This window comes from Anguilla rostrata, chromosome 18 (assembly GCF_018555375.3).
Source record: "Anguilla rostrata isolate EN2019 chromosome 18, ASM1855537v3, whole genome shotgun sequence".
Taxonomy (NCBI): domain Eukaryota; kingdom Metazoa; phylum Chordata; class Actinopteri; order Anguilliformes; family Anguillidae; genus Anguilla; species Anguilla rostrata.
The window spans coordinates 29,290,946-29,304,656 of record NC_057950.1 but is presented as its reverse complement, the minus strand read 5'-3'; the positions used below and the strand labels follow the sequence as shown (position 1 = coordinate 29,304,656).

Sequence of the window (13,711 nt, the reverse complement as noted above, 5' to 3'; positions counted from 1 at the left end):
TTTAAAGATTTCAAACTATGCTGTGAAGAAGTATCCAGTGTTGCAAAAAAAAACAGCTTGTGAACTTGTGAGTTGTGCTTTCCAGGGATGTAGTGGAGCGCATAAACCGTTTATCCACCTTTTTAAAATAAAATGCTCACCCAATTTCCGTTTAAGAGCGTTGATTGACCATTCACATTGTTTCAGTTTTACGCTAATGTTTTATTCTTGTAGATTTTCTACATCACGTAACGCTATTGCATGAGAGCGACGTGTCGTGGCCTTAGAAGTCGTGTCATGCCCTTTGGGTTCGTTAGCATTTTTGGCCGAGGGGAGAAATGAACGCCGTTTTCCTTATTCCTTCTAAATAATTCATGACATCGGGGCGTTTGTTTGTATTCGAAAAATAATGCCTTTTGCCCATTTTTTATAATCTAAAAATCCTGAGTAATTAAAAAAAAACAAATTGCCAACAGCTAAGTGGCACAATTACCACATCACTCACAGGGCTGTATTTCCAGTTACCGTTCACACACATAAGCCGTTTGCCGTTACCCATTAGCGTAATGAATTATGCTTTTTTTTATTTTGTACAGTTGAACATATCGCTGTAAACATAATTATTGTTGTTATTGTTGCTGTACTTGTTAGGAATTTGCTTAAGTTTTTTCAGTATTTTAAGAAATTTTACCAGCAATGCTTAAATGGTTTGAGCATCGATTTTCTTGAAGTCAAAATGGTCAAATTCACAGCTGTGCCTGTCCTGATAACTAGGCTGCTGTAGCTACCCTGCAAAGCCACATTTCTAAATTAATGTTAGCTAGCCCTATAGATCCTCTACCGACATACAAACAATTCAGTTGGTCTGTCGTGTACAATATCTCATTACGAAAACTTCCATTTAAAAACATACACGTAGCCTGAGCATGAGCACTGTTCACATGCTCATTACGAGCCGCGACGTCGGTGGTTCAAGTCCGACCGCGCAACCCTTTGTCATGTGTCTCTCCCTCTCTCTTCCCCTGTTCTTCCTGTCTCTCTACACTGTCCTGTCCAATAACACTGAAAAAGCCCTATATATATATATATATATATATATATATATATATAATATATATATATATAAACATACACTTTCATTTTCCTTAGGCAATGGAAAGCATGTTTGGTTTGTCTGTACCAGTTTATTTTGTTTCATATGAACTTTACCTCTGTGAATAAATCATTTTTGGTTTGCATTAGTTTCAGAGGCTGTTAAAACTAATTTTACTGCCCATTAGTTATAGTGTTTATGATAATTTCACTTCTTTAGGGTGATAATTGTACTACTGACAGAAACAGAAAATCATGTGGAAATATAGATTTAAAAAAATAATTCTATTGTTAGTCATTGATTACTTGCAATATTCATATTGATACTGTATATTTATTATTTTCCCTTTGTGTGATCTGTGTAAATTGATTACAGACACCACATAATTTAGGAGATGGGTGTTATTTAATTAAGAAAACTAATATTGAAAATAGATTTAATAAAGGAATTGGTTATGAGAGGGGACTGAATTGTGGGAACAGTAATGAACAGAATTTTAGTGAATTGATGCTAAAAGATTGAATGGGAAACAAATGACATGAATCTATCCTGCCAAGTGTGAGAATTGATCTGAAGAAGGGATTGATGCCAGCCCTGAGGTGAATGGCGATTAAATTGTTAAAATCTTAAAAGAGGGCCAGCTCGTTTCTGCACCACGCTTGGCGGGTCCTGCTGGTGCTCCAGCTGTGTACGGCAGGTTGGAACCTGAGCGGGACCAGAGTTTACCCACCTTTAGAACCACTACTGCACTGGTGCTTTCCATGTTATTACTGTTAGCTGTCATCATCAGACCTCTCCACCCGACAGAACGTGCTGGAACACGGTCACAGCTCAGGGATTCGTGGGGGAAACACGTCGGCCTAGATGTTATCCACAGTAGGCTATGTGGGCTCTCCACGAACCCATTCAGTGAGATGCACGTGCGCTCCTGTGAAGCAGGCACTGCCACACATCCATCTCCAACATTACGTCGAGCGTCCGTTTCGGGAGTGAAAGGGGGAGCGAACTGCCGCCGCGTTCTCTGCGTCCGCGTGCCGCTAACTGGTGGCATGTGGAAGCACGGGCGGCTCGCCCCTGGTACGAGCGTGCGGGTCTCAGCTGACCACCGTACGAGCCGCTGCCTGCGCCGGGGTGTGGGTTTGGGCTGGGGCGTGGGTTTGGGCTGGGTCAAGGGTTGGGCTGGGGCGGGGGGTAAACACAGCTGCTCTTAGCAGACTGAAAGCAGGACGCGACGCGGCGGGTGGTCCGCCTGACCAAACATGGCAGCCCGGAGCAGCGGGGGGGAGCGGCGGGTGTACCGCGCGGTGCCAGGGCCGCTCTGCGTTAGCGCGCCGCGGTGTGTGCGTTCCTGCCCCACAGCCCGGGCCTCGCGGAATGTGCCTGCTCCAGGCCGCTTATTTTCGCCGTCTCGGCGAGGCACAGCTGGTTGCGGTTGTTGTTAATCTCGCTGGTGAAACGGGGAGTGGGTGCCAGTCTGGGGGGCGGGTGCCAGTCTAGGGGGCGGGTGCCAGTCCGGGTGCTGGGTGCTGGGGGGTCAGCTGCTGCTGGGCTTATCAGAGCCATCGGGGTCATTCTGGGGGATTGAGAGACTGAGGAGTGACCATTCAGGGCTAATACAGATATCATACTGTACACAACGCAGTGAGGAGAGGCCCCCTGTGTAATACCTGCCTGGCCCTTTCTGAGTCCTGACTAATACCTCAATAATGTATGCGCACACACACACACGCATGCATGCACAGACACACATACACACACACAAATAGACACACACATGCACACGTACACACACGCACGCACGCACATACTCACACACACACGCACAGACACACACACACACACATGCACGCACATACACACTCACATACACACACACACGCACGCACATACACACTCACATACACACACATGCACAGACACACACACATACATATACACACATTAGTACAATTCATATAATTAATTGGGTTAAACATTTTCAGATAATAACAATAATATTAATAATAATAATTATAATAATAATAATAAAAATGATGTGTTACTTTAGTTCTTCACACAGTTTTGTTCTTCCTGCTGCTTTGCTCCTATCCAGAAGCCCTAAATTGAAGCAGTGTACATGATGAGCACGCTCAGTGTGAGCGCACCATCGCCATAGAAACCCCCACTGCCCAATGGAGTCCCACAGCCTCAGCATGAATGCTGTCCACTCTCACTACAAACAACTCAGTCCTAGGTGTGACTTTATAAGGACAAAAAAGAGATTACTCTTCCTGGGTAATCCTAATTCATTTGAATTTCTTAAGGTGCATTTGCTATTTAATAGTTAATATTTAATCATTTGCTGTTTAATCATGGGGAGTTAATACAATGTGATTTTTAAACCCCCCAGACATTTTACAGGCTTCTGACCTAATTACATTAGTATTATTCTGTATGCACGTTTGCTTCATCAGTTTTTCTGAGTGCAGCAGGAAAACCAAGTAAGGAAAATGGATTTGCATCCGAATGCACTGAAAAGTAGAGACACAACCAATGACCTACTCTTAAGTACAACTTCGCACACCACAGGATATTGGGATACAGGCTTTTAAACAGAACGTTGTTGAAGTGTTTTCACGACCCAGAACTTTCACAAGCGCAGTTTAGTGTAGGAGGTACCGTTGTGTTGATGTTGTTTTTTTATTTAATGGTTTTTCAGAACCTTAATGAATAGAAAACGGGAGCATTTTAAAAATTCTGTGCAGTCAAATCTCTTTAGTTTCCCCCTTTTCCTAGCCCAGTCGGATGAAATTTGGAATGTTGGGAATATTTGAGAACACGTTTCACTCAGGACGCCTGCAAACCAGTCGACACCTTCCACATCACAAGCGAAGGAAAGCTAGCTCTCCGCTTACAAATGCACCGAAGGCAGGAAACAAAGACACACTAAAGACGAGTAAAGTGTGCAGTGTGGGTCTCCTCCACTGATCAGACGACAGACACGTCTCTCCCTGGGGATGGGATGGTAATCTGTACACACCTGGTGAAGCACCAGGACACGCTGATTCGCTCATAACCTGGCAACCCTATCTAACCTGGGCCCACCCTACCACTGGCTAGCTAATCAGGCATTCTCGCTCCAGCCTTGGCTAAAGGCTCAGGCTGTGCGGTGTGTGGCTTCAGTGGGGTGCCAGATCACAGCTAAACCCCCCTCTCCTCTCTGTCTGTCGTGGCATTTGTGTTTCCAAGCCTCTGTCCTTTTGAGAGGAATCTGAGTTGCTGGTATTCCCCTGACCTCTGAAGGTATGCAGAGTCTAAAGTGCCTCTTATCAAGTTTCCCGTGAGGTGAACTCCCATTAACTTACACGTGCGGCACGAAGGTATGAGGAAAGACTACTACACCTGCCTGCTGGCCTGTACACTGTCAAATGTTGAGTGTTAATTCAACTCTAACAGTGTTAAACTAACTCTAACAGTGTTGATTCAATGCTTAATAGATAACATTCGGTCCCACATTCCAGAGTTGAATTAACACTGTTAGAGCTGAATTAACACTGTTAGAGCTTAATTAACACTGTTAGAGCTGAATTAACACTGTTAGAGCTGAATTGACAACACTGGACATTTGACTGTGTAGCGCATGAGTGTACAGCGGTCATTTGAGCACAATGCCTTTTCCACCATTTTGTTTTTCCATCACATAGATCAATGTTCAGTGACTAATGGTTACCATGTGCAAGGACTTTAATGTCTAATCACTGCAATGGTTGTAGTATTCAGTGATGGTTAATGTCCGATGACTTCCGTGACTGATGTCGCATTTTAAAGTGTTCATTTGGGAGCTATAAATAAATAGCAGGCATGCCAGTCTCATTGCATAAGTACCAGTTATTACAGAAATGCCAGATTTGCATTTCAATATACCAGACAGCAATAAATTACAAGAAAGAACCCTGCTGTCAAAGCAGATTTAGGTTGGGTGTCTGGGTGTGTCAGTGCAACCTGGCACTGTGGCATTGCATTGGCATTGTGATCATCTCGATCACGATGTAATTAATGTGCGAGCAGGATATTCGGTGAGTAGACTTCTGAACTGAGCGGCAGGTTCAGTCATTTTGAGTACCGAGCGAGCGGCAGTGTTTTTGAGAGAGAGGGTTACATTTTTCCTGCGCTCTCGTTGGCTGAGCCCCGCTATGCTCGCTATGTTTCGCAAACGCGTCTGCCCTCCGCTCCGGACCTTTAATCCGATTGGAGAACGAAAGCAGCTTCGCGCGCGCAAAACGCGTCGAGTTCAGCGAGAAGGAAAGCGACGGGAAAAAAAAACTCTTTCTCGCCATCGCAGGTTCGGCTCAGCTGGGCGACCCGCGGGGCCCGTCCGGACCCGGCACCCCGAGCTCCACCCCCGGGACCCCCACGGGAACCTGCAGGGGGAGCGGCGCCTTTGACCCCGCCCTCGGCGGAAGCTGTCCTGGAGCTTTGTGCAGCTCGGCCGACGGTCAGTGCTTTCCCAAAACCAGCCTTCCACACACGTACCGGCCACCGCTAACCAAACCTCCCAATGACCCTGCTCAATCAACGGCATCAACTGCTTTTTAAATACTTATAATGTGTTACATTAACCAAAGTTAAAGTGCCCACTACCGCATTATTTGGTATCGGCCATTAATAATTAATGGTTTTTACATTTTAACCGATCAGCAATGCAAATGTTTAGTGGGCTTCCAATCAGAAATGGACTAGAAGAAAATGTCCATACAGAATAGAGTCAGACATCCAGGGAACATATATAGAAATTACAAACCTGACATCAAAAGACAATTTTATTTTCCTGCATATGAATTTGAAAAGTAAGGAAAAATTACTTTTCATTAATTAATTCGTGAAAAGGTTATTGTACAGGGTCTTGAACAAGGAAGGGAAAGGCGCACTGTATATTTGGTACATTTGTACAGTAAATGTATTATGGCAAGCAGACTTCTGACATAACTTAGCTCACTTACACTACTACATTCGCTGGTAAACTAATAGAGCCATGGTAATTAGCCATAGGTTTGACACGGTTTGTCATACTGTGCATTGCTGAACCCGATGTGGCGAAGCACTGAAGTGTCCCCTTTACTCCACAGGGCTGACTCCCAGCTCACCCACCGGCCTCCCCGAGTCCTCCACCTTCCCATCAGCCCCGGGGTCCTGGAGTGACGAGTGCACCATCTGCTACGAGAACGCGGTGGACGCGGTGATCTACTCCTGCGGTCACATGTGCCTGTGCTACACCTGCGGGCTCAAACTGAAGGGGATGCCCCGCCCCTGCTGCCCCATTTGCCGGAGGGCTGTCAAAGACATCATAAAGACCTACCGCAGCTCTTAGGCGCCCAATCAGGGCCCGGGCTCTAAGTCCGGGGCACGCTGCTCAGCCGTTTATGGTGCCTGCAAGGTCACGCAGAGGTCACGACGGGCCCATCCAGGCCTGTGACGCGTCTCGCTGACCCGGTCGTCCAGGAGTTTACGCCAAAACACTCACGCTCTACCTGGAGTGGAACTACATATTATTCCCCACCGAGGATTCAGAAACTGAGGATTCAGGGGATTCAGAAACTGAGGATTCAGGGGATTCAGAAACTGAGGATTCAGGGGATTCAGAAACTGAGGATTCAGGGGATTCAGAAACTGAGGATTCAGGGGATTCAGAAACTGAGGATTCAGGGGATTCAGAAACTGAGGATTCAGGGGATTCAGAAACTGAGGATTCAGAAACTGAGGATTCAGAAACTTAGGACATGTGTCTGAGGGCAGGACTGACGGGTGGATCATCAGCCTGTCTGGGAGGGGGCTGGAAAGTAAAGCGGACCTCACTTTTTATGGGTCGATCTTCGGGTTTGTGTTGTGCTAGTGACTCTGGGTGCAGGCGATGTGATCGTACGTTTTCTCCCTTGTAGTTCTGTTTTTCTCCAAAGCTGCTCTAATGCAGTGGGTTATGGCCTTACACAGATTGTAATTAAATGTTTATATTTTTATTTATTTTATTTTTTTCCCCAGAACCACTTGGCCATTGCTTTCCAGGCTGTACGGCTTTACCTCTGCCATTGTGTGTGATTGTGTCCAACCCTAGGACCAGATAACAGGGACCTAAACATGGACTCCACAGAAAAACAACACTATTAGTAAATTAAATTACTGGCATCTGCACCATGGAGCAAAGGTCTGTGTAGACCTGTAGTCAAAGATCAACTTACAGTATGAAATAAAAAGCTTACTTTTTATGTTATATAGTGTTGAAATTATGTTAATTACTATTCTCGTACATGACAAATATGTTCAGATCTGCATGAGCAGAATGTGCAGTGAATTTGTTCCCTCAGTGGGACGTTTCTGTTGCACCCCAGATCTTCGGTCAGTTCATTTCAGTTCAGTCAATTCAGCAAATTAATTGAAAATTTCTGTAGAACATTCTGCGCCTTTTTCAGTTTGCTTGCTAAATGAACTGAACTGAAATGGTATTGACCCCAACTGTGTTACACACACATTCTTATTCTGTCAGTCATGACTGAGTGTGAGGACACACACACACACGCAAACACACACATACACACACAGACACACACACTTATACACATACACACACTCATGAAAACACACACACATGCACACAGACACACACACTTACATACACACACTCATGCAAACACGCACATACACATGCACACACACACACACACACAGGAAGCCTCAGCAGTGACAGAAAAAAATGTATGGAAACATCTGGAAATAGGGGTCTATGAGCACCTATGTGCAAGTCACCGACACTTATACCAATACCTTATCAGCTCTAAGAATGGCAAGCCGTTAAAATGAGGATTAGATTTGTGTACCAGTAGCAATGCAATGAAGGGAAGTGTTTTAAGAGTCCTGTGAGGTTTGGGCTAATTCCAATTTCCAATTTCAATTCAGGAAATTAAGAGAAATCCAGTTGATGAAGTGAAAAATGGCCGTTAATGTTCTGCAAGGTTTTTTTCAACTTATGAACTAAATTGACTGAGTTGAGATGGAATTGACCAAAACGGAGTACCTCTGGCCCTTTTTTAATTTATTTTTTTTTTTACTCTGGATAAAACGCGTGCACGCTAACATTGTAGAGAGGGGTTAGCAGTCACAAAACCACGCAATAATTTACCCTGTTTTCTGAAAGCGGTGCAGCACCGGGACATCACCGATGCTGGCGCTGAGGGGCTGTGCCGTCGCCGCGCCGTCGCTGCGACAGTCGCCGTGCCGACAGAACGCAGACCCGACCTGTGACGTCATCGGACTCGCCCGATACACAGTCCAGAGACGGCAACGTGCCGCTCCTTCAGTTTAAATTAAATGCTGTTCTCGAGATTTCGACATTGCAGTCTTTCGTGTGGGAAGCCACGTCTCCTGTGGCACCGAAGCTGAGGTAGACTGCCTCCGGGTCAGTATTGTGCCGTCTGATTCACGCTCTTTCGAATAAGTGCATTAGCGATCGCTCTTAAAATGGAGAAGGGATTATCTCTTTCGCACATTTCCACTCAGCCTCTCCACATCTCTGGGGTGGTGTACCCATCCGCTGAGGGCGGCGAACTCTTAAATTTGGCGTGCGTTAAAACCAAATAATGCCAGAGTCTAATGTAAGATGAGCAATACCTTCACAGCACAAATGATCGGTTTTACTGGTGTATTTGGGGTAAGGATATTTAAACAAGCTGTCAGTGTACATATGGGTGTGTAGTTTACATAAACTAGAATTGACAATTCAGTTTATACTGAATGTGGCTACAATTCATTGAATCTGGAAAAGGAAGCATTCTTTTGTATCAATGAGAAAAGGAGGAATCATTTTTTAGCTCATTCATAAAAAGGTACATGAAGTTACACTTCGATAATAAGCATTGTAATCCATGATCTGAAAATAAGAATAAGAATCATTTAAGAATTATTTTTAGCTATTTATTTAGCTAATATATATTTATTAGCTATATATTTTTGACAATAAAGCACAATTTTAATTGTGGTTGTGCTTTTTTTCAACTCTGATTGGTATCAATGGTGTTGATATTGTTAAATTATCATTTTATTGAGAGGTAAAAGCCATTTTATATTCTTCAAACATAAATAGAGTGAGAACCAAAGGTCTGAGGTCCACCAAGTCCTGTTTTTTTCCATTATTTGTCAAGGAATAATGTAATTATGATACTCCAGTTACACTTCTCATACATTTTTGAGAACAAGCAGAGCTTATTAGGCTGGCTAGACAGGCACCAGATCTGTTTACTTATGTTTTTATAGCATTGTCTTTCTGTCATGTGCAGCACATTGGGCTACAGCCACTGTATGAAATGTGCTATACAAATAAATATTGATTGATTGATTGAACCCAGTCAAACATCTGGAGGAGCAGCTGAAGAGGGGAAAACCCAAACATCAGCAGATCATCTATGGGAAGTGTTGAAAAAGTGCTGGGGTGAAATGGAAGATGAGGTGGGAAGTGTTGAGAAAGTGCTGGGGTGAAATGGAAGATGGGGTGGGAAGTGTTGAGAAAGTGCTGGGATGAAATGGAAGATGGGGTGCTGCATAAGATGGTGGAATCAATGCCAAGCAGAGTTACAGCAGTAATCAAGGCGGAAGGTGGACACACCAAGTACTAACAATCTACCTTCAGTAAATACCTACACACGTATTATGAAATAATATTATGAAAATAATACATTCTTGAAAAAGAATTGCAAACAGAGTGTCATGATTGTATTGGCCCTGGACAAATAATGAAAATAATCGGTTCTCGGTAGTGTGCTCTGAGTTTTGGTTCCCACTGTATATAGTCCATTAAATTGCGGTGACAATCGAAAATTGAAGAACAGATCTTGAAAGCTGTATTTACCTGACACCTCTTGGGTGTCATATATCTTCTGAATCTTCGGGTGTGCAGCTTAGTCAAACATGTCTGTGAACATGCCTATACCTTCGTACCTGTGTGGTACTCCATGTAAAGGTACCAGAAATGAAAGTTTCTAATGTTCGCGAGTGTAACCTGAGATTTACCACTGCTGCTTGTAGAATCATCTCAGATTAAGACTTTTTGGTGCCTCAAAGCGTGTAACGGAATCTGTTCATAATTACACTCCTGAGAAGACCTTACTGAAGAGGATGAAACAGCTTCATGCCATTTAAAATAAAATAGGTTTAGGATTTATTTTACGCTGCTAAGCATGTACTATGTTCCAGTGCCGATGCATGCATTTTCACCAACACACATGTACACATAGAAATGTGATGTGTTTCAAATCGCTAATTACTAACAGAATGTGGTATTTTCAGAAAAGTGTTTTGTAATTAATGCAGTATAGTTTCCCAACAAAATTGTGCCTCTGTCCTGTTAAAGATTGCTCATAATTTTTTAAAAATGTTTTCTTAATCTACTCAGTAGTTATCCTCTCTACCTATTTTAAGTAATTTTTCCGCATAATGAAATCAATGTTAACCTTTTTTATGCTGGCAAACCTGCAAACATGTTTGGTTCTGAACACAGTGCAAATATATATATATATATATATATATATATATATATATATATATATATATATATATATATATATATACAATTCTGTACAATGTTATGATTATTTATTGTTTTTATGTATCACTGTACAGTATTTATCAGTTTCAAATGTCACAATGTAATGGGTGAATATAATTGGGGTTTCAGGAGAGACAGAGCTTGGTAGAAGATGAAGAAAAAGGTTCACATTTGTCAGGTTGTCCTGAAATAATATTTTGAGTTTATCCATTATCATTGTTAATTTCTTTTTCAATCCTGTAAACATTTTGGAGCATTTGTAGATTACAGTCAGTCCTCAGTCGTTTAACAGTGGGACCAACACTGCACTAGGATCAAGCCAGTGGCAGTTTATACTGTATTTACAAACCAAAATTCACCAAACTCAGCTGGGTCTGCTGCGACTCCATCGTGCTATGAATTTACGCCGATACTCGTTTTTCTCCGTGTGACTCAGTCTTTGTTTATTTAAAAAAAACAGCTTTGACCGAAGTGCTTGTAAATCCTGTTTTCTGGTTGACTGAGATGAATGTGTCTGTCAATAAAAGGAGAGGGTTGTGTTTCAGCCATGCTTCACTTAACGCGACCTTTGTTTTCTTTTCTTTTTTACTTTTCTATTTTCCTTAAGATTTGAATTTCCAACAATGTCCTGAACTCGCAGAAAAAAGGTGACTTTACCAGCCCCCACCCTGAGAACAAGTCCGACGGGGACGGTGGGGGGGCTGCCTGGCGGTCCCGTATCTGGAAACTGAAATGCCTGAAGGAATACACAACTGTTACTCACGAGCGCGATGTTTAGCGCCGAGGTATGCAGCGCTGGCTCCGCGCGCAGCATCTGTTATTTAGTGCAGCGCTGCTTGAAGTGTTTTAGATTGTAGCATAACACACACAAAAAACATAAAACAGACCTCCGGGGCCGTTTCTCAAGGAAATATTTCTTTGAAGTGATGCAGGGTACGCTGATGTGTAAAAAATTAGTCCGATAAATCTTTCTCTTGTGTACAAACGCTTTCTAAGCAGACCTCTCTTTGAACCTGCGCTTTTATGAAACATCTACAGCAGAGATTTGACACATTTTTCGCGAGTTACAGGTTCTGTGTTCTTTGCTGGTTTCCAGGTGATTGTAAATGTGTCGGTCTGAGGTGAGTTGGGGGCTCGTGGGTGGCTTGTGGATTTGCGAAATAAATGTATGTGAGGCTAAAAAAGACAGGGTCTTGACTACTGAAATGTGTGCTTCAATCCAGTAACATGAGCATGGTATTAAATGGCAATGCCCAACAGACACATATGCCAGGTTTCTGCCAGAACACTTTTAAAAACACTGAGCTATGTTAAAGTCCGTGTATGGGGGAAAAATCTGAAAATCTGGAGTCCATGATATAGTTCCTTACTTTAGCAACTTAAGTTATATTTAGTAGCCCCTCCTTCCAATTTCAGACAGACTCGAAACCCACCTCTTCAGACTGTGTCTTAGTTCCCCTCCCATCCTCACCCTTGAACCTTCTGTACTAGTTCAGGTTCTGGTCATTTTTTAGGTTTTAGGTTTTCTTGTTAGGGCTTTTTTATTCATTTACATCCATACACATTCAGGATTAGAATTTTGGTTCTAGTTTTGCATAGTTAATTTCCATGAATTGCTTCAGTGATGTTATATGTCCGTGTAGGTCTGGGAATGTTCCTAACCAGGCCTGCGCTCTTACTCATAAATCAGGCGCATGCGCTCCTGTTCTCTTACATGATGAGTCGCTCTGGGTAAGATCATCAGCTACCTTAATGTAATGTAATATAATGCACTGTGGGTTTAAATGTATGGGTTAATGTTTGGTTTTAAATTACGCTAACTCTGCCATCAAAGATGCAGAAACTTTTATTGAACTCTCTGATATGTTCAAACCTAGTGTGTTTTGATTGAAGCCACCCTGTATACATTCTGTTCTCATTGTGTAAATCGCAGGCCTAATGCATGAGACTTGGCAGCTATGATTCGCGCAGTATACGGGGTGCTTTCAGTCAAACACACTGGGTCCTTTTGCTGGAAACTAGCATCGGTTTTATGTGGAGCCAGATTAAAACAAAGAAGCAATATAGTCCCAACTGCCACGCGCTAATCAGCACATCTGGTCTCCTGTGCATCGCAGTTAGTGTGCTTTAAATGCTAACGACCAGGTTCTATGAGAGACTAGCATCTTGGTTTAATCAGAAAAAGAACTGACTGTCACGTCTCCTTGTTCTTTATCTACGTCTTGCCACACCTGTGTAACTGGTGCTAGCGCGTGCAGACGTGTGCTTCAGTGGATGCGGTCTTGTTGGTATGGGTGCGGTACGTATTTTGTTTCCCTGCAGTAAATGTTCTGTTTTCAGGTCACACCTCTTATTGTCTCTTGGATTTTTGTCCCCGATGAGAGTAATGCAGAACCGTATTAGCATAATGACAGTTTAACTGAATATTAAAAATTAAATTAAAAAAATTGGCATTTGGTTTCATTGCATATGCCCTGAAGTGCTCGATTTAAACTAGGGCGGAGTGTACGCAGTACAGGAGATGGTTTTATTTTGCTGTATTTATTTTTGCTTGTTTTAAAGGCTCATCGAATATGAAACCATCCAAAATATGAAAACCTAAATTTTTTGAGTGTTGCCACAGCTCAGGAAAAAAATCTAAAAAATTATGTAATTTGGCATGTTGTAGCCTACTGAGACTGACAAGCCTACAGTGAAGTCAGCTTATCTGTTTGTGTTTACATATTTGCTTGCGTTCTAGATGACTAAAATGAAAGCGTGAGTCTGTGGTTTCATTTTTTCAATTAATATAAATCCATGTAACGTAGAAAAACCGCTTAAGTGGCTGATGCATATGCGGACCAAATCTGTCAATTACGACAGACTTGGCAAATTAATGCATAACTCAAAATGCCTATTTAAATTGATGGATCCCAATATTTAACATCAGGACTGCGACTTTAAATTACAAACTCATGGATGTTGGTAGATCATACACTGCCACCTAGTGGATATCACAAAATACAATTTGTACCAAAATTGAGTAATAACAATCCAGCCATAGCAGACGGTAAATACAATTAGTTTGTTTA

The 13,711-nt window shown here is 42.7% G+C and overlaps 1 protein-coding gene across 2 annotated transcripts in view; it reads left to right on the top strand.

Moving 5' to 3' along the window:
• LOC135244710 (E3 ubiquitin-protein ligase NEURL1-like) overlaps positions 1–11,205 on the top strand; it is a 77,999-nt gene extending 66,794 nt beyond the window's left edge. For both annotated transcript variants that reach the window (XM_064317216.1, XM_064317217.1), the window contains exons 5-6: positions 5,394–5,546; positions 6,178–11,205. In XM_064317216.1, the coding sequence (XP_064173286.1) occupies positions 5,394–5,546; positions 6,178–6,419 (395 nt within the window). In that variant the 3' untranslated portion in view covers positions 6,420–11,205. The remainder of the gene's footprint in view (positions 1–5,393; positions 5,547–6,177) is intronic.
• Positions 11,206–13,711: the final 2,506 nt, after the last annotated feature.